This window comes from Prorops nasuta, unplaced genomic scaffold (assembly GCF_024137725.1).
Source record: "Prorops nasuta isolate Cenicafe-Biocafe unplaced genomic scaffold, Cenicafe_Pnas_1.2 PNAS00003, whole genome shotgun sequence".
Lineage (NCBI taxonomy): Eukaryota > Metazoa > Arthropoda > Insecta > Hymenoptera > Bethylidae > Prorops > Prorops nasuta.
Genome location: NW_027116800.1, coordinates 5,863,862 through 5,890,936, shown reverse-complemented (window position 1 = coordinate 5,890,936; position 27,075 = coordinate 5,863,862). Strand labels below are relative to the sequence as shown.

Here is a 27,075-nt window from a genome sequence, read left to right as displayed (position 1 = left end):
ATAAAAGTTTGATCGCGAGAAAGGTTGAGAATGACACGCGTGAAGAAAGAAAGATGTTGGAAGAGGAGCGGGGTATGGGGTTACGACGATGGTGGTGGAAAAAAGAGAGTGTTGCAGGGTACAGGAGAGAAAGAAATAAAGAAACCTGGTGTAGAGGTAGACGGAGAAGTGGGGGAAACAGAGTGTGGGCCTGTTTGGGCTGCGTGAGATCGGAGTGGGGGGTTCGCGGGGCCAGGGGGGCCCTGTAGGAGCAGGTAGAGTGGGACGGGGAGACGGCAGGAACGATCGAGATCGTCAGTAGGTCACTGGGACGTGGCTCGTGGCCGAGACGAGCGTGGCTAGCACCTTCAGTCAGTCCCCGACGGCCAGGACAACCACCTCTGGGCCCCCGAGTGAGTCCCGTGCCCGTCCTCGTAACGAACACCCGTCAGGCCTTCCCACTTCCGCACATTAAAGCAAAACAGAAAAAGAACGAGAAAATCTCGCGTGTTTCCAATGTGGCAGGACTGATCGGGCGCGTTCATTGGTTTGCCATCGTGCGATTTATTAGTCACAGCGAAAAGGCTGGCTAAGCGGAGGAGCATAAAGGGCTGCGAAAGGACGCCAGAACGATAAGTAAATTTATCGAGTGGCTGCGGCCCGCGTGGTTCGAATTCGCGCGACCAAGGTGAGCCAAAAGTCCCACAGCACGCTTCATTTTATCACAATGCGGACCACGCTCTCCCATTTTCCCTACTCCATTTCCCACCGGAAAATCATCGGCTCTTCCGGGCCAATAGCAGTGTCGAGTATGTCCCTCGAAGAATCATCGAACTCTTCAATGGTGCTACGTTGAATTGTGTGACTCGTGGCGCGAGATGATTAATCCACACGAGTGCTGTTCCCTTGTCTTCGAATAATCATTTTACTTCCGTGTCATCGATAATTTCAAGCAGTCGTCGTCGTCGGCGTGTTTGCTTTTCATTCCCGTTTCGTAGCATTGGCTGGTGCTGTTGGCAATGCTCCCTTCTGGAAAACTCCTCGTGTGGAAAAGTTGGAAAACATTTATCGAAAGCTACTGTCCTGTTTGCGTATACGACCGGTAAAAGGTTTAAGCGTGTTGGTTGGTCGGAAGTGGAAATTGGATGTCGTTGACCCGAGCTTTCGTGCGAACAATTTCTACTGTGCGCATGAAATATGAATTGGCAGGAGGAAAAATTTCGTTAAATATTCGTTTAGTGGCAGGATGCAATTTTGTTGGCAGCTATCGGGGGAGGCTTTTAATGAAACGTTCAGCTTTTCAGGATGTGGGTTAGATGTTCATTGCGTAACGTCCTTCGGGGCCAGGTACGCGCAGGTAGATGCGCCACTTGCTCCACGTTGTGGAAATTTTAATCACTATTTTTTTCCCCCATTATTTTGTCATACTCAATATTCTACGACTTTCAATAGGAAATTAAACTTACGGACGGCGCGACACTCATCTGCCGCAAATAACATCCGAAAGTCAATTGGTTTCTCTGGAAATTACTTGAAAAAAAAAAACAAAAAGAAACGATTCTTTCACGTTCTCGTATCGTGCCGATCCGTGCCGCACGTGAAAAATTCGTGGAAAATTCATTTAACGGAGCGTCACTAATCCTGAATGTCAATCTGGAGCAGTTCTTTAATAACGAACGGGGCTTCTTTTTATTTCCCAGTCGGCACGTACTTTAAAAGCTTTCCCAGGAAAGTTCGTTAGGGCGGTTCGCTGGTGCTGCAGTTACCCCTCCTATGAGAGTGCATTGATTTTGAGAGTCAATTTTCTTTTTTTCTCATTGCAGAGAGGACACACACGATGGAGAGGACGAGGCGGAGTATACGGAAGACAGTCTTAACTTTATTGCTGCCTTTGCTATTGGCTGTGAGTAAAAAAACCTGAAAAAAAAAAATCTATATATTTTATCAAGTTTATAATCCTCCATTCGCAATATCTGAAAAACTACGAAATTATTGCGTTACCTTGCGCATCGAAGGTTCGAGGGTATAGTATCGAATTTGGTCCACTCTCCGAAAGAACGATATAAAAATCTACTCTCCTAACCATTTCTCTTTATCGAATTTTCTTGGAATTGCCCGTTACAAATCAATGTTCAACTTATCGTAAATCCTAAACTTTACGTAATCGGAAGCTTTTATCGTGGGTAATTCTATAGCTCGGCTGCAATAACGCCTCCAATCTGCTAATAATTTGCATCAAACTTTTTACCGATTATTAATTCTTCTTAAGCTGACAAAGCTGCATTGCTCCTAATTAGTTCAGTACGATACGCTATAAGCATTAAACAGCTGAATCTCTTAGAGCCTGTAGTAATAATAATAATAATAATAGCCTGCTTCCTGAGACCGGCAGCAATCCGTACATAAAAAATATAAAAAGTCGAGGAAGCAAGGTAATTTAGGAAAATCCAATGCCAATTAGCCGATCGCTCGTTAGTTAATGGAACAATTGGAAACGGTAGGCTGGAAGTTGGAGAGCTGTGAATAAGGACGTGGATAGGTTAGGTTTGGTAAATTTATCGTTCGGATGGGATCGGTGTGCGGTGAAAAGTTCTAATGGCAAAGATAATTAGCGTTGAAATGATGCGTGGCTGAATGTTAACCGTTAAAAATTGACCGCAGCGTTAAAAAAGGAAAGAGGACTCGAGAGAAGTGTTTCATTGATGTCTAAGGGTTCCGCAAAAGACCGCTATCCACTAGAGACTGTAGACGGTTGGCTCAGTTGGCTGGCTGGTTGACGCACGTGCTGCGGTGCTGGCCGAGAATCAACGCGAAGTTGGCTCAGTTCGTATAAGAGGAATCACCGTAGCCGCGGGCTGTTGTTGTGCCACATACACTGTAGTCGAGCTTGTCGTGACTTGGATCGCCCTCCGGTAAAAGCCTCAATGAAACCTTTTACTACATCGATAAATCCACCAGTTACCAACTCACGCTCAAATTGCACTATCGATTTGCCATCATTCCTGCCAACTATTTTACAACTTTTCGCGAATTCCTATAACCCCCCCCCCCCCCTCACTATTCATCTTTACTTCTCGATTCGGTATGGCACACTATTTTCGGCGGGTTTTCTTCATCGAAACTGTTTGTTACCGTGGCGAGGCATTCAACACGTCCCAGAAAGTCAATATAGAGGCGGAGAGATGTAAGAAAATGTTACATCTCGTTAATTACAAAGGTGTCAATTTTTTGCATACAACCATCTTATTTTCACTCAAAGAGATTTGACGCAAAAATTGATATCTCTTGGGTTACGTGGATAAATAAGTAAGTTTTTACTTTCTGGCTCTGGGGCGTCGCAAGCACCTCACCTTATATATTATATATATATATATATATATATATGTATATATCGCTATCCATTCAAGAGCAGTCACGTATGAAAGAAAAACCGTGTAACAGATATGACAGAGATATGATAAACAAGACACGAACGATGGAAAGGCTCCGTAATACAAGTGCGCGACACGCAACCCTATACACAGTTACAAGTTCTAAACTGTATTGCGATATGACTCCTATTGTATCGTAAAATTGCCAGCAGCTGCTTTGTGATTTTTCCTCTCTTTCTACGCGGAGTATAATGGAGAAACCGAGTTTCGAGGGAGAGGCCAGGTTTGCTTTTATGGAAAGGAAATTAATAAGACGTTGTTGATGAAATATATAAAACTTGACGGTTCGATGACGAGCAAAGTGTATTCGATGGAGGGTTATGCGTAATTTTTTGGCCGAACGAAAGGAGAGACGAAGATCAACGAGGTATACTACAGCCATAGGCGTCGAGCCGGCTAACTATACGGGCGAGCCGTCGAAGCGAAGATAGTGGGTCACCGCGCCGGACGTGCACTGCCCTCTTTCGACTATTCTCTCTTTAGACTTTGACTCGCGCGATCCTACTTGGATTCACAGACGTACATCACAGTCGTTCTCCCCACTATGCTACGCGATATACGTACACAACGTACCAATAAAAGCCGGCTCTCTTCACCAGGGAATTGACTTCTTTTTCCGTGACAGCTTTCTTTCCCGGGAAACATCTCGTCCTCGTATGTACGAGTCGTACGGACCGGGACCGCCCTCTGGCCTTTAGCGCGCCTGTCGCGCCATCTCCATTCCTTTTCTCTCATACACGAGCGAGCACACACACGTCCATTCATTTCGACCACCTTTTTTCTCGCCAGCTCTCTTCTTTTTCTCCAACCTGCTTATCGTCTTTACTATTTTTCCATCTATCTTTCTCTCTCGTCTTTAACCTGATCGGAGGAACAAGAACATTTCCTTCCAGCTTTTGCTTCGATGGTGCACGATGTTCGGAGGACATTCTCGGCATGTCCATTGGCCGTGTGGATATCTTCCGAGCGTTCTAAGGATATCCCGAGGATATTTGTGCTATCGGGGTGCCTTCCATCGGGCATAATTCCACAACGGATATTTCCTTGTAAGGGAATGCTGTCGTTTCTTACGTGGGATTCAATATGTATACATCCGTTTAGTGCACAAGAACAACGCTGGTTAAAATAAAGAAGTGTTGTCGGGTTTAATCTATATTTGAATGCGAGAGTTACGAGTAGAGGTAATTGTGCTGTTCGTGCAGAATGGAATTAAGGATCTTTCTCTCTCTCTCTCTCTCTCTCTCTCGGAGTTCCCGAGCGGGAGACTCCGTTATATTATAACGTGCTGTTGGAATTCCACCTGCTGTTGCGCAGCAGGTAGCGGACCCTCTTCAAAATTTTCGGAAAATGGGAAAAATTGTTATAAAAGAAGGGGGGGGGGAGGGAGATTGCTTATCAAAAATATCCACAACGCTTGGAAACGGAGAAGGGAAAAGTGCCGAAAATACGTGCCATCGTTTGCCGGCGGAATAAAACTAACCTATTCTACTCATTCATCGTGGGAATGATTTCTTCCTACTTTCCAAACCTCGCGCGACCGTTTTCTCATTAAATTAACGTTTTTATTTTTCCCTTTTTTCAAATCTTTTAATTACTTTTTAACGGCGTTTCTTCCGGTCTCTTTGTTATTCATTAATACAAACGAGACAATTTTGACATGAATAAATTACATCTCGTAGAGCTTTAATTATATTCCAATCCGCGAGAGAGGGAATAAAGGTAGAATGGTGCAGGTGCGTGCATGTGTATGTGCGCGAGAAAGAGAGAATTGGAGAATCCATTATATGCTATATATATATAGCACTGTTTCAATGGAGACGTTTTCCTCGAATGAGATTTTTCGGCTGTGTATAGAGTACAAAAAATAAACTAGCAAAAGCATGTTTCATTCAGTATACTGTTGAATCCTGTCGTGGTGCTGTCAAAGCAGCAGGAGATATCGTAATGAATAACGAAACGTTCTCTGTCATTGTGGCACTTTGCAAGGTGCAATCTTGCGGGCAACCGCAACAACATGACGAGGGTGAAAGAGAAATAAGGACAGAAATGCCGCAGCTAAAGCGAGATGGAACGAGAGCTTTTCACCGAAATCGTCACACTACTCGAACCTATTATTATAGCTCGTCATTCAGATCGGTATCTTATTATCGAATTGATCTGCAGCCCCATTCACAGTGCAAAAATCGCGTCGCAAAAACATTCGTGATAAAACACAATGATAAATGATACTTGGTCGCGGTGGGTAATCCATTTAGAATAACATCCCAATAAGTATATACATCGAAGGCTTGCTATGTGAATAATTCTATATGTGCTGTATATCAGTTTTAATTAAAAATGTAATCTGCTGGAGAGGAGGAAACACTGAGAATACACGTGAAAGACTAGATTACACAATATTATCTAAAGCACCCCAAGCATTCCATTTATGCAATAAACATTTTACGTAATCAGATTTTGCACGATTATAATAGGATTATGCGCGTAGCTTGGGTGAATATTAAAATTTTGCCTCCCGAGGATGGTACTTTTTTCTACGTGTATATATATATAGGGTGTCCCATGAACAATGGCCATGTCAATTCCATCGGATAGGGGACAAAAATCTAAGTAAAAAAGTTGTAAAAACTTTTTTCCCAGCACCCTTGGTTAAAAAGTTATTTGGAATTAAAGATTATCGATTACAGTGTGCCTTTCTTAAAGAGAAAGATTGTTTTGGTCGCATTGTAAGGCCAAAATGCTAAGATTCTGTGAATTAAAATACTAAGAAAAACACAAAGCCAAACATTCACTTGAGCTTATTGAAGTGGTTGAAGGCCGATCGACAGTTTCGAGTGCGAGCGCCATAAAAAAAATCAAAACATAAACACACCATAGGCTGAAGTGGATGTTTGGCTCTGTGTTTTTCTTAGTATTCTAATTCACAGAATCTTAGGCTTTTTGGCCTTATAATGCGACCAAAACAATCTTCCTCTTTAAGAAACACTACTGTCATCGATAATCTTTAATTGTAAATAACTTTTTAACCAAAGGTGCTAGCAAAAAAGTTTTTTACAACTTTTTTACTTAGATTTTTGTCCCCTATTCGATGGTATTATTGGCATGGCCCTTGTTCGTGGGACACTCTGTATATATATGATGGAATGTATTAAATAATTGTATCGAGGGTGTTGATGGAAATAAAAACGGCAATTGGAATACTGGATGAGGAGGGAATGCGAAGAGAGAGAGGAGGGGATAGTAAGAGAGGTTAGGTAGCGAATGCTTTTGGCACTCACAGCTCTTTTTTCGTGCACTTAACGCAGGCTCGTTTTGCCCTCAACAGTAGCAGTCAGAGTCGGTTCTCTCTTTTAATTAAAGTCCCAACCCGCGAGTTTTATCCACAAAGAACGAGCCGCCGTGGTTCTCATCCTGATTCTCACGGCTCGGGCTTTGTGCTCGTGCTCTAATCGCCTCCTTTTAATTAGACCGCCTCCACCTTTTCGTGCTAGCGACACTGGTCGCCAGGGTATACGTATATAGTGTGCCCAGAGTGCTCTCGTGGCTCCAAAACGTCTTTACGTCCACTTAAAATTCTTCCGCAATTCTCGCACGGTCCAGTTGCATTCAACCAACTGTCGAATTCTGCAAATAAAAATTCAATATTACAGCACACGTGATTCGCCCTTATGCGAAAATCGATATAATCGAAAATCACCCATTATCAACATCTGCGCTATCTCTACCCTAAGCTAACAATTCCAGCCGACATATAACCTATACTCGTTAATAACCGTGAACCCCCACAGTTTTAATATTGCTGGAACTCTTGAAATTGGTTGAAAATAGAGAAGAAATCCGAGGTTTGTTCGAGTTAAAATTGGACCGTTTATCAAGCGTTTTGTGTTTTCTTGCTGCGCGGAGAGATGTTGTGCGGTTGAGGTTGATGCCCAATTACGACACTTTATTGGCGCCAGTATGTAGATATAGGAGATACGTACGAGTGCATCATTCGAACTGACTGACCCGACCTACTTTTTCACCACCATATACAGACGACAGACAGCGCACTGTATTACGACTTCCGAGGTTTCTCTTCATAAAATTCCTTATCTTATTTTCGATGCTGGGCACGTGGACCCGCAGAATCGTCCGTCCGTGCGCTTTCTAAATTTTGTAAAACGGGACAACTAAGATTGACAGCTATTTTGATAGGACCGTTGATCGCGCGTGCTACACGTTCTAGAAAAACGTAGCTCGCGTTTGTCGGCCCATTACGCGGTTTGCCGAAACCAGTAAACGATCCCGTCATTGAAATTAGGTTAGTCGGTCAATACAGTTAACTTTTTGAACAGAGCCCAATGTTCTCATCGATAACGAAGCGGTCGAGTGAAAGTCAATAGTTACTGTACATATATATATATATATATATATGTGTGTGTGTGTGTACACACCGGACCAAACTTTTTTGCCTTATCCACAACAGGAAATATTTTCAAGCTCACGTACATTCGCAACAGCAACGCGCGGGTTGAAAAACACTGTTCTTGCAATTAGAAAGCTGCTTAATTAATGCCGATTATATTAATTAAGCAATCGCACCATTCATCATTTCCAGCAAGATTCGTAAATCGATATAGTGTATTCCCTTTATTTAGAAAATATGTTTCCAGGTCCTCACGACGCACGGTTCGAAGGTTGAGCGATCGACTCGAGCTTTGCTCGCGATGAAGTTGTTTCATGTGTTGATGTAGATTAATTAGAATGGATAAGAATAATGCAAGTTCGTGCGTGTCCCACCATCGCTGGCGACTCTCGAGACAATTAAGGAGACCGTTCCGTACTTGCGATTTAGTGAAAGTACGGCGTCCAGCACAAACAGAGTCAGTGGACTCGTGGATGACAATGGAAAAGTGAAATCGGTTAGGCTTCCAATTCAACTGTCTACCGACTTCCTACGACGTTTCAACGTTTTCGCGACTGTCGTAAAATCTACACTGTTTCCACTCGAAAATCACATTTATCTAAAACACTGACAGTTCCCTCGATTGCTGGCGATTTATCTCCGAGAGAGAAGCTTTGACTTATTTACGAGCATATCGACTTACACATTTATCTCGGCCTAGCCTAACATAACCTCTCTGCTCGAATTATTCTTCAATCCTTTTTTCGCTTCCACGACACGGACACGTGTTGAATCATCGGGCTCGCTATCAACGAGGCTAATTGCGAGAGACTTAAAAGCAGACAAATGCTTTTAGGACACCTGTGTTATCCTCGTATAATTACAAGCTTACATCGCGAGTGTCGCGATTCCTCTACATCCCAGCACGTACTCTTCACGTTAAGTGTACAACTCTTTTCTATAAAAAAGTACAATAATGATTAAAAACGAGAAAAGAAACAAAAGAACGTCCTGTAAGAACTCGGTCAAAGCGTGGATACGACTATGATAACCTATACATATACACCCATAAGAATGTGAAACGATAGTGGCATCTTGAACAATGAGAGTATCAGGAACAAAAGTGGCAAGAAATGCAGCGATGGAGGAAACGAAGCGTCAAGTATATACATGTTTCCTGCACATATATAAAATTTTGTGAAGATGGCCCAAAACCAGACGCCCAGGATTTCACGAAGGGACTATTAGGTTATGAAACGTCATCCTAAACTATAACGGCGTTGAAACAGCAACACGTTTTATAGCGATCGCAATGAAAATACCGAGCTCTCCTCGAGTGTTTTCCTGTAACAGTTACCTTGTAATAAAAACCAGGTGGTATACACTGAAATTTTTGCTTGTGTTAAAAGTTGATTAAAAAAGAATGAACTGGTCGATACTTTCGTATCAGTGCAAGTGCAGGGAAGGTATTGTTATCGGTGCACGTTATATGTATTTCCGGCTTTTGGAATAATCGACTGAAAAGCAGCGCAAGTGCGATAAACGGTATTGCGAGTCAGTTCGCGTTGGCTGAGCAGTAGGCAGACGGAAAAGCAAGGAGTGAAATGTATTATTAAAGCGGAGCTATTAGAATGTAATACTTGAGTAAAATTATCCGTTACGTGTTTGATCGACCTTCCCACTTGTCAGGGATTTCCTGTTTGGTCTCGTTGCGTCTTTCTACGTTCATGACTTACCACTTATTACGACTGTTGATCCGAAGCCCGAAGCTACCTCGCGTCAACCACTATGTAATATTATTAAACAACATAACCTGTAAACGCGCGCGTTAGTTTCGTCATTCTTTCGTAACTGAAAAGCAGCGACAATCGGCGAAACCCCTGCATGCCCCCTGTACTGTTATTCCAACGCGAGTTCCAACGTGTCTTCCTCGGCCTTAGCCGCCTCTCTGGCATTTTTACTGCTTTCCTTCTAACGAAAAAACCTCACGTACGAACAGTATCAAAAAATCTTGAGGAATCCATCAGATTAATTATTATTTTGCCGCTGGAAAATCTTATAGCTACTCTCCGCTTTCCTTCCTCTCTCTCTTTTCGATTAGTTTATTGCTTCAAGCTTATTGGATAAAATTGGAAGCATAATCGATCAATACTTCGTACAATATTAATCGAGATAGGACCTAGGTGTGTTACGTGTTTTTCTTTTATTTCTTCGTTTCGAACAGTCGTTTTCTTTTGTTGTGGAAAAGTATGACGTGCACTGTGCAGTCAAACCTGCGGGCAGGAGGGGGGAGGGGTGGCACTCCAGAGGTTATAGTTATTACTTTACCGCCAAAACTCACCGCTACACTCGGTTGCGCCCTCTTCTGTTAAATTACTCTAACTTCAATGCATAAAATCTAAAATGTAATCGATCAATACTGCATAATATTAATCGATATAGAAACTAGGCGACTCCCGTGTTTCCATTAGCAATTATTTTTTAGTCCCGTAGCATTAATTCAGGAAAAGTTCGTTCCAAGCAGTCGTTTTCTTGTGCCGTGGAATATTAATTGTCCATTAACATAAAACGTCGTCTTCGGAATGATATCCGGATTTCGCGCGGAACGCTAATCGAAGGAGATTGATGGTATAATCCACCTATCCGTGTCCTATCCATCGCGTTAACCCAGAATGTGAAGTTGGTCGATATCTTCCGCGAGGTTCCTACATGTGTCGACAAATAACTCGAGTATACGAACAGTTAACAGTATATTCTCTTTTTTCGAGATATTTTCGGCTACCGTCGCAAGAGTGCTATACGGCTTCGATTTGTATTGACCCGAATTCGTGACGAGAATCCACAAGATTTTTAACTGGTTTACTTTTTTCAAAAAATGAGATGCAAGTGTTCAAATTCACAATTTCTCTCAACCCACACGTTCCTCGAACGTCATTTATTTACCCAATTGATTTTCATTCGCGTGTTTCTAGCATTCGATAATTTAATATTTCTCATTTGCATTTATGTATATACCCATAGAGCACCAAATGACTCAAAGACATTTGTTAGGCGTCTTTTAGTCAAGTGTGCTATATGGGTAAATTATTCCACAGCGAGACCCGCGAGTCTTCGACGATGCGTCGTTATAGCTGGTATAATTATTAAATGAAAATAACGCGAAGAAATTGGTGGTTCGCAAAATAATATTGACTATTCCTCAAGGTCGACGCGACTCGCGATTGCAGGGAAATTCCGCGGAATCCCGGCCAGCGTAATCGCGTTCGATTGGCATTCCGCGAGAGGTCGCAACGGCCAATAACGTTGGAGGAATTCCTAATGCAGCTCGCGCCTCTGCATCAATCCCATGACACGCTGGATAAACGCGTCATTCATTGTCATTCCACGTGACATTGCGTACCGTTCGTAGACCTCGTAAAAAGCCCTGAAAACTAGCCTCGGCGCCACTTAAACGAGGATGTACCGAATTTTCGTTGGACCCACGAGGGACCCTCGCCGTTATAACAACTGCACTCTGGACGGATTACGAAACTCAGCTTTGTACGATTTGCTCTCTTCGTCGAAAAACAGAGTTCAGAGTCTGAGGCTCGTATTACCACTCTATAAGAGCAAGGTGGATACCGACATTATACAGGGCAGCTACACTTTTTGTCTTAATTTCCAAAAATCAATGTTATTCGAAGATAAATTTCCATTTTAGCAACGTCTCACGAATTCTTATACAAGTATTTTCCGGATAAAAGAAGGAGAATTTGAAATAATCTTCTTTTTTCACAAGTAAGATTTCAGATGAAAATCCTTTTTAATCAAATTCAGGATTAGATTACATTTACTTAAGAGAAAGACTGAGATCAATTTTACATAGGTTTTTAGAAGGTTAAAGCGAGACAACTGGAGTTTAGCATAGTACTAAGCTTAATGAAGATTAGATTTTACGACTTTGAAATTATTCGACCCTGAAAAATTTTGACTAATTTTTGTTCCGTCTTTTCAGGGTGTCAATTGCGAGGCCCCTTTAGTTGACAGCAGCGCCCTCCCTCTGGAGCACAGATCAGTTTACGGACCACCCGCGCAGTATGGGGCACCAGCTCACGGAGCTGAGGAAAATTGGCCTCTGGCATCACCGGACACGCCGCAGATCAAGCATCTTCAGGTGCAGTGCGAGAAGACTCACATGCGAGTCAATATCGAGTTCGATCGTCCCTTCTATGGAATGATCTTCAGCAAAGGCTTCTACTCCGATTCCCACTGTGTTCATCTGAAACCAGGAACTGGTCACCTCAGTGCGACCTTTGAAATTTTCCTCAACTCCTGCGGTATGAGTTCTTCGGCCAATCACAACGTGGCTGCTTATGGTGCACCGACACCTTCCGGAAGTTACGTGGAGAACACGATTATCGTCCAGTACGACCCATACGTGCAGGAAGTCTGGGACCAGGCCAGGAAACTCAGATGTACCTGGTACGACTACTACGAGAAGGCTGTAACCTTCAGACCCTTCCAGGTCGACATGTTGCACGCAGTCACCGCCAATTTCCTCGGGGACAACTTGCAATGTTGGATGCAAATTCAAGTGGGCAAGGGACCTTGGGCCAGCGAAGTCTCTGGTATCGTTAAAATTGGCCAGACCATGACGATGGTTCTGGCCATCAAGGATGATGAGAATAAGTTCGACATGTTGGTGAGGAACTGCGTTGCTCATGATGGCAAGAGAGCACCTATTCAATTGGTGGATCAGTATGGTTGTGTCGTCAGACCCAAGATTATGTCCAGGTAACTTTAATATATTATTACACAGCTGTTTATAGCTTGTCTTATATATTTATATCCAAAAATTATAATTACTGATGCAAGAATGTTTTCCTTTTAGGTTCCAGAAAATTAAGAACTTTGGACCTAGTGCTTCCGTTGTTAGCTTTGCCTACTTCCAGGCCTTCAAATTCCCTGACAGCATGAACGTTCATTTCCAATGTGTGATACAAGTATGTCGGTACAATTGTCCTGAACCTAAATGTGGGCATCTAGGTTTGGAGTATGGGGCACCAGCTGCCACCATTGGTCAAGAGTACGGAGCACCGGTGCATCAAGGACTCTCCTCGGAATACGGAGCTCCTTCGGTATCCGAATACGGAGTACCTCCTGCGTATCCTGATCCTAGACACCCCGGTGGACTCGCGGGTGCCTATAGGTAGTAGAAAATATTTACTGGATCGTTAACTAGTTTGGTCAAAGTTACACAAGTTATTAATAATAATTATTATTGATACACAGCGAGCCCAGTCCTGACGTAGTTCCGGCTCCACAAGCTCAAACATCCTCCTCATCGCCGAGTTCGACACCTGGGGACTCTACCTCGAGTAGTTCGCCTGCGCAGAGTCCACAGGACAACATTCATTTACCACCCCCACCTCTACCTGGTCACCCTGCAGCGGCCTACCAAACCGTGAAGAGGAAGGGTACCGCTGGTCCCGAGGAACTCGAGGGTAATTTGGCCACTCTTGGAGGTCGCCCCAGGTCGGTCGAAGGATTCCCAGCTGAACTGAGAGGAGCCAGGAGGCGAAGGAGCGAACAGGAACATCCTGAACACAACTCTGTACGTTTCTCCCAGTGATATAACAAGTTCTCTCTCTCTCTCTCCCTCTCCGTATTTTTATATACTATAATTCCATAATTAAAATTTGTAGAACCTCTACAAAACCGTGACAGTGGTCCACACACACGTTTACAAGCGAGCAGCACAAGAAATGACGGACGTAAACACCTCAAGGACAATTCAGGTGGTGTCCCCGGGTGACGTCAACTTCGCTCTGAGTTCAACGAATTCCACGAACGACTCTACCGTCGTGATTCAAAATGCCAGCTCGTCGTCGGACCCCGAGACGATTTGCATGAGCCTCCCCGGTTTCGTCGGAGGCCTAGTAATGCTCCTGTTGGTCGTCGTGGTTGCCTCTCTGGTCGCTGCATTCCTATTCATCAGGGTGCGAGCGGTAGACCGAAAGAATCTCGGTATACCAACCAGCGGATTCGTCCATCCGGCATACGTGACGGACGGTGGCAGTATGCCCAATCCTGAATTCGTCAAGGTCGCCAATCAAGCCTGAATTCAACGAAGAAGAGCCTGAATTATACAACAAAAAACCAACGAATGGAGATCCATCGAGCTAGCGACGAATTTTAGCTGGACACTTGGTCTTCGCGATCAAGCACGCCAATCAATACGTGTACAGAGTTAAACGAAATATTCTTATGATGGTAAAAGTTACCAGGGAGTGCTTACTCGAACCATTGCTGTTATTATTGAGTTTTACCATTCGTTAATTTGGATTTTCGCGCATTCGGTGAAATTGTAACGTTTACCGTAATCCGAGTCAATATGGATATTTCGCTGTTTAGTTATGCAGGCGTGGTATGGTAGATATTGCTGGATTTATCGACAATCTCTACCATATCTTTATCTTTGAAACTCGAAGATAGTGATTTTCCTCTTTTGTACCGTGAAAGAAAATTGTCCTCGTCGAATCTGACGTCGCAGGTATTTCTTGGATCTGTATTGTAAATTCCAAGAACCTCGTCTCTCTTTCTTTTTCTCGGTCAAGTTGCTTCTCTGTTATTCTCCTCGCAAGTTCTTTGAGATTATTATCGCGTTAATCCAGGACAAACGTTTATGTATACGAGCACAATCGGCTCCACGAAGCGCCGTTGACTAATTGACTTTGATAGTTGCGTTTGCACGCCAACGCAACGTGTACCAACTTCGATATAGAAAAATTAAGCAGCTCTTCTTTGAAGCAGAGCTGCAAAGGCCGAGACGAAATTTCGGGTATAGCAGTGAAAACCTTTATGTATATAAAAAAGAAGCAAGACGACGGGAAAAAGAATAAGAGAAGAAAAGCAGTCTGTGGAAGGAATGAAAGCTGGAGAATAACTTCTGCCGACGAACTATACTACTACGATCAAAGTTATTCATGATTAAAGGGAACATAGAAAAGTTCCACTTAGAAATGAATTACTGGATCACGATTAAAGGTGATCGGTGAAAATTGTTTCAGTTAAGATATATATGTATATGTATGAGCCGTCCTTTATGACGCAACGCATTGAAGAAATTTGAGCGACCGAATGTGCAGGGTTTGAAATGCAAATTCTTCTTAGAGCCTCGATGAATCGTGTGAATTTCGTTGCGTAATAAAGGACGGTTATAGTCGCGTATCGCCAGAAGTAGTCGAGGAGGGCATTGTAAATAAGTCGCAGGTAGTCAGAGCCCTCCGAGACGTAACACGTTTACGCACTCCCTGCGTCCCCGTCCGATCGCCACGTGTAAACTTTTTTTTTATATATATATGTACGTACCGTACGAATATGCGTGATAACGCATATATATATATATATATATATATATATAATTTCCCTTCCACCTCCATCGTACCTCATCGTACCCGCAAGCCTCGAAGCGTCGATTTTCTTGCAATCTAGGCAAACTTGACGTTCTTTCAAGGTCACGTTGGCTTTCCACGAGAAAATCGAGGCGACGCTCGACGTCATACGTCGACGTCACGGAGGCTCGTAGTCTCTTTCTCGTCGGCGATTCTTCTTAATAAGGAACCTCTATTTATTTTTTTTCTCTCCCCCTTGTCCTCCGTCTAACCTCACCTCCCCTCTCCCCCTTCCATGACGGTTCTAACCTTAACTTATTGCTCGAAATTTCTGCGAAACTTCACCTCCCCTCCTCGCCTCCCCTCCCCCTCCCCCCCCCCCATTCCCCTCAACATCTAGCGTTTAAGATAATTGTTCAAGAATATTCTCGGAAATCGGGAATATGTATTATGTACGTGTCTTAAGTACACATACACATGTTTACACACGACTTACACGATACGCTCATACACGCATACACGGACGCGTGAACACCCACGAGAGCCTACAAATAGGCTCGCGTAGCTCGCGCCTGCGTAAATGTATAACACGAGACAATCATTACGGTAACATTTCAATATTTGATAATTATTTTAATTACATGATCATTTTTATTTATACAATATGGCGTTCTCTTTTTACTATCTCTCCCTCTCATCTTTCTCTGTTTTTATCCCTTCATATATTTTATAACATTGCGCTTGTATCTATGTAAAATGGACTAAATAGTTCATTGTAAATTTTGAGACAAAAAGCTTTTGAAAGATCCCTTTTGAACAGTTTTCTTTGTTAGATTTTTGTTCCATAAAATTATTTTATGCAACGTACGTTATATTTCATTACAAAAAATTTATATATTCTATAGTACTTTTTTTATATCTCTTCATAGACTGCGAAATTTTTTGGTACTCTTGAATCAAATTGTACATGCTGCTATTTGGCGGTAGACTTTTCGTAAGCGTATCGTGAAATCTATTTCTACAAGGAATTTAGCCATTGAGGTAAGTAATTGTAATGATTTTATAACAAAAAAAAAAATATATAAATTGTTTACTAACTTCCGAACATGAGTTTTCCAGTCCCCTTCGATGTAAAATACATTTTGTACTTTATTGAAATTCAATATCGTTCCCAGCTCGATCCTAAAAAATTCAATTACGATACACAAGTATTTTTCATCGTTTCAATTTCAATTACAACAACTTACTTAATTTTCTTTCTACAGGCGGAAAATCTTAAGCTAATGTTTCTCCTATCAAATATTCGCAGCGAAAAGTAATCATTTATTTTCAAGCTGATTGGTTTAATGGGGAATGAAACGTCCTTGAAATTTTTCATGGGTAAATGAGACCTAGAAAAAGAGGAATTTATTATCTTATCATTAAAATCCAATTATCCTCAGTTACTCTTCCTCCATGACTTCCTGACTCTCCTCGATCGACGTACTCGCGATACTCATTTTATTTTTATTTCGCAACGAGGTCGTTTCCTGTGTTCCAACGGTCTTCGATCTGAAATTAAAATTCTCTCTCTCTCATTACGTTCCCTGATTACGCTCTCCAGCAGCAAGTTCCCAGTGCAATAATTGAAACAAGAAACTTACGTCTCAGTTATGACTTTTCTCGTGGTCCGAAAAAAGATGTTTTTCAAGTCAACCATGGATTTTTCCTATAAATAAATTCCCATATAAAAAGGGGTTCGAAAAATATTTTTAATTCTTCCACACACACACACACTAACACACATACATATATGAGGTGTTATTATCAGAAGGAAATTATTTCACATACCAAGTAAACCGTTTCATGGGTGGCTTTAGCAGTTTGCATGGCCCAGGGCCAGGAGTAAGGTGGTCTGCCAGGATAATCTCGAGAAAATCCCCCGAATTGATTATACGATAGCCTGTGGAAACACTCTCTATATAAATTATACGTCTCTCGGAAAGCCGAAAGCGTAGCTTTCAAAGTAATTAAACATAGCTGCACCATCTATCCTACTTACCGCGTTGCACCAACCTCATCGAACACGACGCCATTGCCCAAGCTATCGAAAATCGCCGTAATTTGCGATTCTCTCTCAATACCCGAACTATCCTTACCTCCTGGCGTGAATACAGTATACATATCATCTTGAAATTAATTGCATTATATTTATATACATGCATATCAATTACATCGCTGGTCCAATCTAAACGTTATATATATATATATAGCTATACGACCTTGGGTTTAATCAAAATTTAAAAATTTAACGATGCGAGTCGAGTGTATAACGTGTCGTTATAAATATATATATATATATTTATATAGTTTAATCAGAGATTGGCAATTAGGAGAATGGCGCTGCAGTACCATTTCTATATAAGTAGTCGAGGAAACGTATAGCTTCGGGGATGCTTGGTTCGCGCGAGCAGTTGGTAAACGGTTGCGGAATATGTATATATATATATATATATATTCCGTTTGTCTCGTCGTAGATGAAATTCAATAAAATGCAAATATAGTGATGCCTCGGGGGAAGTCGGTAAGGTTCGCGCTGCTCGAGCAAACCAGCAACATTGTGCAGCTTGCAGTGGGAATCTGATTAATTAATTCGTGGCTTTCCTCCTCCTTGTGGAAAATATGACGCGCAACGAATTATTCTCTATTAAGTGTTTTTAAGGCTGCAACATTCTCTACTCGAACGTTTACGGTGCTTGGCAGTTTTGTCCAAGGGTGGGGGGGGGGGGGTTGGTAAGGGGTTAAGTCTGGTAAATTACAATTTCGCTCTTTCGAGGAGTAAAGTTTCATCGCCAGTTTGCCGTTGGGGTAATAGATTTCAGCGGATCCGTTGGCGTGGGAGTGGAGAAAGAGCACGAGACCACCTTCGTAACACTCGCTGTATTCGCGCTTCGGCATCTTCAACCTGGGAACAGACGCCAAGCGCGACAGAGCTTAATTGGAAAAGCAACTCGGTTAGGTTAACATTAATTACGTTCTATTAAAACGTCTTTGCTGTTATACATTTTGTCCTGTATATATATATAAATCTCGACCATCAACTTGTACAAGAGGTGAAATTATCTTTATATTTTATATTGAAAAATTAAGTGGATTATTTCGTTGATTAACTCAACTCATCGAGAGATTTTTGTAATCCCAGTGGCGCGTAAAACTTGGTGCATCTCGAAGCAGTCGAAAGGTTGCACGGATATGGGAAAATTGCATCTCGTGTCTCGAAGTGGCTGTCGAGCATGGCGATACTTAATTACAGCCGGAAAGCTCGTTAAGTTTTTGCCTACGACGAGTACAGGCCGCCTTTCTCGTCAGTCTAATTGTTAACTCGTTAGTAAGTTATCGGCAAGTGCGCCGAACGTGCGTGCGTGTGACGCGAATTAATGCCTTTGTTTAATACGTTCCGGTTATGTGTAGCAGCAGCAGCAGCAACATAGCGAGAAAACTTTCGACGCAAGTTAATGGGCCAAGTAAGCGTTTCAAAGTTCAACATTCTGTACAAGTGGAGAAATTAAGGTATTCAACGAAACCTTTGAAAATCTCTTTAATTTTTCAACCATTTTTGATATTTTATATATGTAAACTCGTTTAAAGTGTACACTGAAGAATTCAAAAGTGTTACTGAGAAAATAAAAGAATTTTTTTAGTGAAATTTTAGCAAGAAATGAAGTAGTTTGGAATTTTGTTAAAGGCGCATGGGCGTTCACTGCACAATGTGTTTAGGTATATGTACAGTGATCGATGTATTTAATGCACGAGGATCACTCGAATTTTGGAATGCGTATCGTCTACATTCCGTATGCTCGGTCTAATCACGGTTTATCGCTTTACGTACCTATTCAGCTGGGGTTTCGACGCTACAGTCTCGTATTCGACTATTTTCATCCTGTTCCTAATGATCGGTAGCACAGTCCAGCCCAGCTCCACGAACACTGGATTCGACAATTGGTACTCGATCGAATTTTGAGGACCTGCAAAATACGAGTATTCCGATTGAAAGTCCATCACCACTCTGTTGTATATACACGTATATATACAGACAGAGTAATGACTTTTTAAGACTCGAAATAACTTGGTAATTAATTAAGAAATCTTATCGTAATTTTACTTCCAATTACTCACGATCTCTGAGATTGCACGGATTCGTGGATTGATCCGATGAAACGGTTTTCTTTTTTTTACCACTATTCGAGTCGATGGTCATATTATCGTCACTGACGGAACTTTCTTTAAAGAAGAATCGCTGTTGTTGTTGTATTAATTCGAGAGATAAGATTGTGTGCTGGAGAAGAGACACGAAAAGCCTCGGTAAAAATAGCTTTAACGTGTTTTGTCTCACCTTTGCGTTTTTTTCTTGAAGTTGAGCCATCGCCGCTTTTATTCCCATCCTCTTGGCGATTTCTCAGCTCTTTCTTATTCTTATGACCCTTTCCGTCTTCATCAACATTGCGAGACGGAGACATCTTTTTCTCCTTGTGAGAAAATCTCGCTTTTTCTTTTTCCACTACTGACGATACTTTCCCCTTCTCCCCGATCCTTTCTTTACTTCTATCATCACAGTTCTTACCGGTTTCAGCGTCTCACCTGGGAAAATAAATGAAAACTGTTTATAAAATAGCAAACGCGAGATCTCTCCTCTCTCATGCTGAAAAATGGACTCTCTTCATTTTTGTCACTATTCAAATCCCTCCCTCGTTAACTTACCGTTTATTCGCTTAAAACCTCATGCTATTTGTCCGTATTCTTTATTTCAAGGTTAAGTCACGTTGCACTTTTTTTTTCTTCAATCGATTTATAAATTATTGATGTTACAAAACGATTGAATCGATTTTCAATCTCGTCTTCTCTTTTTCTAATGTTCGATCCACCAGTGCTTTTAGCATTTTGCAATAAAACATGAAATTGCTGTGAGTAGTCAAGAGAATCTCGGCTGAATAATACACGGAATAATGCTCTTGTGAAATTTTTATCTCTTGTGGCAGAAATCTTTCTTTCGCAATCAGTTTTATATTGGTTCCGTCGCTAAGTGACCACTTTTATCCTTGACAGCATTATTGCAACCACTATACAAGAATTCACCAACGTTTCTCATCTTGGAAAAATTAATCTCTTCCTTTTTCTTATATATATGTATATACATATAAAAATATATATAAATATATTTGCGATTAATGCTGCATCATAGCGAATAATTAGCTTCGATTGGATTACAAATATTTTATAGTTTGTCAAAAGTTTGCTCGCAATCACGGTTCTCATAAAATATGTTTTGAAAGATTACCGCAGCTTTACCTTCTGTGTCGTTGCTTTCGGCAAGCAGATCAATATTTTAAGCTTCTTTGACGTAAACTTTGAAAGTTTCTTCGGTACAACCAAGCGTCGTTTACTTACGGTTCAACGGCTTCGGTGTTTGACGATTCTTCGAAACACCTATATATATATATATATATATATATAGAGTATAAGACGGTACATCATTTTTTACTAGATTCTTTTTATTAAATTTAATAGACAAGTGGCAAAGAAAGATAAAACATTTATTGCCCTAGACAAATTTTCCTGCGTAAGAACCAACGAAACTGTGGCACTTAAAAATATCACACAGTAATATATATATATATATATATAGATATAGTTGTAGAAAAGTTTGCTTATAAGATTTTTGAGGAAACTGTCGAAATGGCTCCCGTGACGCGTTTTCTGGCAACTTGGAGCGACTCTTCGCCAATAATGATTAGAAGTAGCTTCTCCCGCGCGAGAGAAGGGCCAATTCTGCAATTCGCGTTGAGCGAACGAGCAATCTTTTTATGTTCGCGCCGTTTAGAGGAGTGGGTATTAAGTGGAGGGTCCTTCATATTTATAGGACTTTTTATGGCTACGAATATAATTCATCTGCGCCTGCAAACAAGTCCTCGTACTTTTGCGCCTTCGGTTCTCTCCTACCTCGTACGTAACTGCAATATTCATTTGAATATGGTAAAAAAGTGAGTAGTATGAGAGAGGGGGGGGGGGGGTGAGAAAGTGGAGAGAAGAAACCAGAGAAATCAGCATACAGCACCACTAGGACTTCCCAAACCGTCATTTCCTGCATAAAAAAGAGTCTTCGTATGCTCGCAAAATACTCCCTTCTTTTCGATTGAAATCCAAACTAGGAGTCTCGTACTAATGAAATCTCCAGCTCTTTTATTAAATAATTTTCTTAATTTTATATCAATGATCATTCGTCCTCGTTGCTGCAAAAGTTTTATAGTAACGATATCATTTAAAGCTTTGCTTCGATAAAAACAAGTTGAACGAACAAGTACCAAGAATAGAATTAATTTTCATGCATAAAAAGCAGCTCCATACGCTCGCAAAATATTCCCTTTCTTTCAGTTGAAATTCAAACTGAGAATATCATACTAATAAAATCTGCAAATTTTATTAATCAACTGTTTAAATTTCCTTTCCTCTATATTAATGATTTTAATACTTTCTTTAACGAACCTCAGGAAAACTTTTATAGCAACAACATCATTTAAGCTTTCCTTCGATAAAATCAAGTGAGACGAATAAACACGAAGGATCGAACGAGTTTTAGTCCGAACAGGAAAATTTAAACGCAATGTTCCGTCAACGCTTTTCAGTCTGACAGAAAAGTTTGCAAGTTTTTGATTTCAGGGGAAAATTTACGGATTAATATTTCTCAACTTATGCTTTTAGTTTGGGAAACTTGGCGAGATGCTGGAGTGTCGGACCTGCAGGGACGCACAGTAAGACAAAATCTAATGTTTAAAGTTGGAGCTGCACACGTGCTGATATTTTTAAAGTTTGAAAATCTCTGGGTTTTGGGGGGGGGGGCGTATGGTCGTAGATGGAAGTTGGCATTTCTCGTTCGGCGCGATCGATCAAGCTACAGCAGACATATATATATATGTATATATATATAGTATATATTATACTATTATCAACCGGAAGTGGAAAGACTCGGAATTTTTTACGAGCTCCACGACTTTTCCGTCCTCGCGTTTACATGTGTGCGCATACATTATAAAGGAATATAATATCGCGTGTGACGATATTATTGTGGTCACGGGGACTTTAGAAATTCCGGTATGCGCCATTTTCAGGACTCGTCTCCCCGTAATAATCGTGAGAGATAACAGAGTGGACGCACGCACTAGCACGCAAGGCCACGGTAATTTTCCACCGGCAGAAATTTACCTGCTTTGCATTTTCTCTGTGTATGTGTCCGTGTGTCTCTCCCCCCTCCTAATGGAAAGCCTTATCCATAAATCCTTAAACCAACGCTTTAACTTTAATGAAAAGCCACCGAGGTAATAGAGTTTACTGTTCCGGTGTTCAAAGCGTGCAAATTCAAGAAATTGACGATATTTCGTTAACGCGAAACTCGTCTGGCAACGCGCCAGCATAAATACGCCTACAGTTTTTTAATATGGTAGCTCGCCGAATGCATCATGTAATCGTGTCATTCCAGCGATATATATAAAGAAAATGTAGTCAGTCTTTCTCTCTGTATATACATGCAGCTAGCAGTTAACAGTTAAACTCAACGATGCTCCAAACAATTTTATTCTTTTGCTATTCCCTGGAGAAATACACAATTGCTAGTTTCACACAATATATTTATATCCATTATAATTTCAGACTTTCGTAAAGCAACAAAAAATATTTTGATACTGTGAAACGTCATACTTATTCTTCAAATGAAATTCAATTCTATTTTTAATTCTTTATTTCTATTTTTTAGAAAAAAAAAAAAAAATTAAAGAATCAGAAGGTTTCTTTTTAATATCTCAAGACAATTAGGAAAACGTAGGTCAGAGCAAGAAACTTCTTATATATAGTGGTGCGGTTGAGGCACAATTGGGTGGGGCGTTCCGCTGGTCGTTCCGGAGCGATCCTTTGGAAAGTTGAAAAGTGGAAAAGTGTGGAAAATTCAGGGAGAGTCCCTTGATCCCGCTTTTAACTCCTTGATTGTAGGTGTCCATGACCCGAGGCGCGATTAAACGACACGTCGACTAACGTTGCGTGCACCAGTCAGATTTCAATCTCCCTGAAGGATTTACGAGGCTTGGATTTATTTACCTGTCCGATATTAATCAATTTGACAAATCCGAGCTTCGTTTTACTTTAGAGATTAAAATACCGAGACTGGACGATGAAATATTTTCGGAAGTTAGTCGCGGAGGAATTTGATCGTTTAATTACACGGCCATAATGGAATTAATTGGTAAATATTTTTTCCTAGGCAGACGTGGAGGATTACGCGTAGTTAATGGTGGGGGGATTCGGAAACGAAATAAAACGTCTGATGGAGGTGAGCAGCGTCATAAATTCCGATTGGGCCGAATTCTTATTCCAGAGTCAATAACGATTCGATAAAAGTGATCGTAAAAGTTTTCTCCGTTCTTCGTTATTCGCCTATATATAGTATAGTATATATATAGATGTGTACGTGTGTGTGAACTTTTCTCTATTAGTATTATTGTAATGCGAGGCGTGCTGTTTTCAAGAACACGCTGGTAAAACGAACACGAGAAAAAACTTTCCCTCTTCCGCGGCTGATAGGAGTTGCACGATTTGTCAGAACTTCCGTCCTCTTTCTCACCGCGGAATTTTCCCTTTGCCCGTCTCGCAGCACTCTTACCAGTAATAAATAACTCGCACCTACGCTGGCAGGGTGATAATAACCCTACGCTGCGAAATGAATCAATTCTCCTAAGCTAAAGTGGCTACTTCATGAAACGAGTATACGAGACAAATTTTTGCTGCATTTCAAATATAAGTATAAAGTCAGATTAACATTGTAACACGATGAAAATATTCGTTTCTATCACTGAAAGACACGAAATTTTGATTTTAAATGAATATAAGAGGAACACGTGTTTTATAATACTCTATGAAACGAGTATGAGACAAATTTTTTCTGTATTTAAAATATAAATAAAGTTTGATTATAACATTGTAACACGATGAAAATACATTCATTTCTATCATTGGAGAACACAAAATTTTCATTTTAAATCAATGTAAGAGGAATACGTGTTTTATAGATAACATTTTATGTTGAACGAGAATAAATGAATTTTTGTTACATTCCAAATATAAATAAAGTTTGACTTATATTATAATACATTAAATAATAAAATCATATCATAGAAGAATACGAAACAAAGGTGATTTGAAATAAATGTAAGAGAAATACGTGCAGTATATATAACTATATATATAGATACACGTATAATGGTGTGGTAGTTTTGGCAGATGCTTTGTGCACGAAATATCCTGGCGAGTAGTGGCATCTCGTAAACGTAAATATAAAAGCTAACGGGCCAATGTCTGTCTTTTCGCACCTTTTTCCATTGTAGAGATTGCTTTTCTGGATATGTCTGCACTGGCTACCATCCTGGTCACCCCTTTTGCGCATTACAGAGCCCCAGTGCTCTTGGTCGTTTTGCTTCAGCCGAACACTTTCGGAAAATGAGCTTTGCCCCGAACGACTCCAATGATATTCAGATACTACGTTACACACACGCACACACACTCTTTTCTATAGAATACATATATATATAGTAAAAATTCTACCACAAGATTGATGTACTCTCAATGTTATATTTACGATCACCTTTTCTACCGTGATTCAATTATGCTAATCAAGGTATAATAAGAATGGGTGGCGGAAAGCACACGTGTACTATATTAAAATATTTATACGATATTAAAAAGGCGTTTGGTTGAACGAAGCTCAAGCCGATCCTATAGGTTGATCCTGGAAATTTCTCAGTCAGAATGGATCAGAGATCGGGAGAGCGCGATCTCGGAGATTTAAGCGGATCTAGGAGGCCGATAAGCTAATATTACGTTCCTGATGAGCTACCCTAGACAGTTTTGAATATTAGATTAAACGCCGGTCGATCCCCTGTCATTAGCAGGATGCTCTAATCAAAGTCGATCCAAAGTTTGAAACCGTTCAGCGGGTGGCGCGTCTTATTAACGTGGGGTGCCCTGCGAGGCCTTTTGCATCGGTCTACCACCTCTACCCCACCCCCCTCTCCTTTCCTTACCTCAGACACGTTTCACCTCGAATTAAGGGATCATAGTCGTCCCCTATATTAAGTACTTCAGCCGTTCCATATCCGGCAAAGTGAATAATCCTCGAAACTTTATATGCCGTTGCTCTTGCAATCGTACAGATTATTAGTTGCTATCCACTCCCACCCCCTAAAACCTACGTTATACGTAGAATCACCAAACGCTGGATTCGTTTTCATTAAAGTTGAGATTCAACGGTGCAAGATTAATGGGAGATTAAGTTTCTCGCGTAGAATAGATCGAGCGCGGTATTAACGTTAATGCGAAGCGCGAAAGTTGAAACTATCCTGGATGGCGCTATAATCATTTGCGTTAAAGGAGCTCCGAGAAGACTTTTGTAAATTCGGTCCTTCTTGGGTAATTAAGCAGTCTGAGCGACACGTCCGATTATGTCCTAGCTGCGCAGCTTCCGCAGAGTAACGGTAACACTCCGGGCAAATTGAGCTGGCACGTTTCAAAAGCTTTCTTCACGTTCCATTTCTCTCACGGTAACACGTTGCACTCGTTCATGGTCCGTTAGCCAGGAATCGCAGGTGTGTCGGCGAGCCTCCTGCTAATTTACTGCCGGAGCTTCGACCACCACCAAACCGGAGACTCTTTTTCACCAAGAATGCCTAATTTACCGATCGGGTTACGTGGAAAAATTATCATAAATAACGCCCCCCCCCCCCTTAAATAATTTATAACGCTAATATACCATACTTCAGTGATATACGAGCGCACAGTACGTGCACTCGAAATTCAATGAGGAATTCAATCGAGGTCTTTCGCTCATCAATAAATGTTGTTGAAAATTTTGAAACGAAAAAAATACGAGTTTCCTCGATTACAACGACAGAGAGTCGTGTTCGATCGATGTTATCGGAAACGCAAAATGCTGCTATAGCGTCGAGTTGCAACTTTTTTTTTCGCTCGTGACAAAAGAGATTGCGAAGGAAAAAGCGTCTTCTGTTTTTTCTCGCGACGATGTTCGGAGTGAAGCTAGCCGGAATAAGGGCGGAAGGACGACGGTCCGGTGATAAATGTTTCAGAAGCTGCCGCAATGACAAAATGCTTCGTGGTTGAAAGGTCAACAATCGGTTTGAGGAATCCTCCGGCAGAGAGAAATCTCAAAGTCTCGACGAGATTCCTCCTCGTCTCCTATCGATTCCTACCAAAAATCTTCTTATTCGGAACATTTCATTTTTTATTTTTGCAATTCGCACGATAAATATAGACTTGATTCTACTATAAATCCCTTTTCGTAACGTTATAAACGTGATATTATTATAGACTGCTCGTTTAATGTTTCTTGGATTCCGTCCAGAGTCTCTTATGTCGAGACGCAGAATAATTATTGCGAGTCGAGGAAAAGTTTGCTCGACTCATTGTCGAAGGCAACATGTTGGTACGGATTTTGCCAAGTACTAAAAAAAGAAGAAAAACTGGTGGTTTTTTACGAGTTGGCAGAGTACGAGTAAGAGTGGAGATTTGGCGTCGTAAGTAGCGAATGAGAGTTTAGAAATATCGCAAGTAGTACGAACAGAATCGAAGTGTATCGTGCAGAGTCAGCCAGGGTGTATATATAGCTAGAGTATACAGAGATGGGAGAAGGGATGGTCGAGAATGGCTGGAAGGGAGATTAGGTAGGGGCTTGTACGGCTCTTTTACTACTTCCTGTCGCCCTTACCACCGACCCGACAAGGAAAATCCACATTCGGTGCTCTCCAATGGCATCCAGACAAATTTTCAGCGAGCCAAGAACTCGTAAAAGCCCACCAAAACTAACTCTCTGCTCTTT

The 27,075-nt window shown here is 41.2% G+C and overlaps 2 protein-coding genes across 3 annotated transcripts; one reads left to right on the top strand and one right to left on the bottom strand.

Annotated features, from left to right (window-relative positions):
* The first annotated feature begins 317 nt into the window (after positions 1-317).
* dyl (dusky-like) lies at positions 318-15,798 on the top strand. Of its 2 annotated transcripts, XM_066746767.1 has the most exons (6): positions 318-667; positions 1,803-1,882; positions 11,789-12,567; positions 12,665-12,982; positions 13,066-13,387; positions 13,479-15,798. In XM_066746767.1, exons 2-6 carry the CDS (start codon positions 1,817-1,819, stop codon positions 13,893-13,895), a joined length of 1,902 nt encoding a protein of 633 aa, XP_066602864.1. In that variant the 5' UTR covers positions 318-667; positions 1,803-1,816; the 3' UTR covers positions 13,896-15,798. The 2 variants fall into 2 exon arrangements, with proteins under 2 accessions (XP_066602864.1, XP_066602865.1); XM_066746768.1 differs by lacking the exons at positions 318-667; positions 1,803-1,882 and adding an exon at positions 11,526-11,571.
* Positions 15,799-15,877: 79 nt separating this feature from the next.
* LOC136784405 (uncharacterized) lies at positions 15,878-20,083 on the bottom strand. Its single transcript, XM_066745028.1, has 14 exons — positions 20,013-20,083; positions 19,785-19,875; positions 19,526-19,723; positions 19,323-19,482; positions 19,036-19,171; positions 17,966-18,111; positions 17,209-17,335; positions 16,998-17,109; positions 16,811-16,875; positions 16,614-16,718; positions 16,415-16,558; positions 16,266-16,349; positions 16,051-16,185; positions 15,878-15,914 (listed from the first exon to the last, which is right to left on the bottom strand). Exons 1-14 carry the CDS (start codon positions 20,081-20,083, stop codon positions 15,878-15,880), a joined length of 1,611 nt encoding a protein of 536 aa, XP_066601125.1.
* Between the last annotated feature and the right edge of the window lie 6,992 nt (positions 20,084-27,075).

Bases quoted from the DNA above. Each gene is read 5' to 3' on its own strand.
- dyl (XM_066746767.1), top strand. From the start codon at position 1,817: ATGGAGAGGACGAGGCGGAGTATACGGAAGACAGTCTTAACTTTATTG. The intron at 1,883-11,788 runs GTGAGTAAAAAA...CCGTCTTTTCAG, and splicing joins TGCTGCCTTTGCTATTGGCT to GGTGTCAATTGCGAGGCCCC. The intron at 12,983-13,065 runs GTAGTAGAAAAT...ATTGATACACAG, and splicing joins GGACTCGCGGGTGCCTATAG to CGAGCCCAGTCCTGACGTAG.
- LOC136784405 (XM_066745028.1), bottom strand. From the start codon at position 20,083: ATGCTAAAAGCACTGGTGGATCGAACATTAGAAAAAGAGAAGACGAGA. The intron at 18,112-19,035 runs GTACGTAAAGCG...GTCTGTTCCCAG, and splicing joins TCGAAACCCCAGCTGAATAG to GTTGAAGATGCCGAAGCGCG. The intron at 16,559-16,613 runs GTAACTGAGGAT...CTCTTTTTCTAG, and splicing joins CAGGAAGTCATGGAGGAAGA to GTCTCATTTACCCATGAAAA.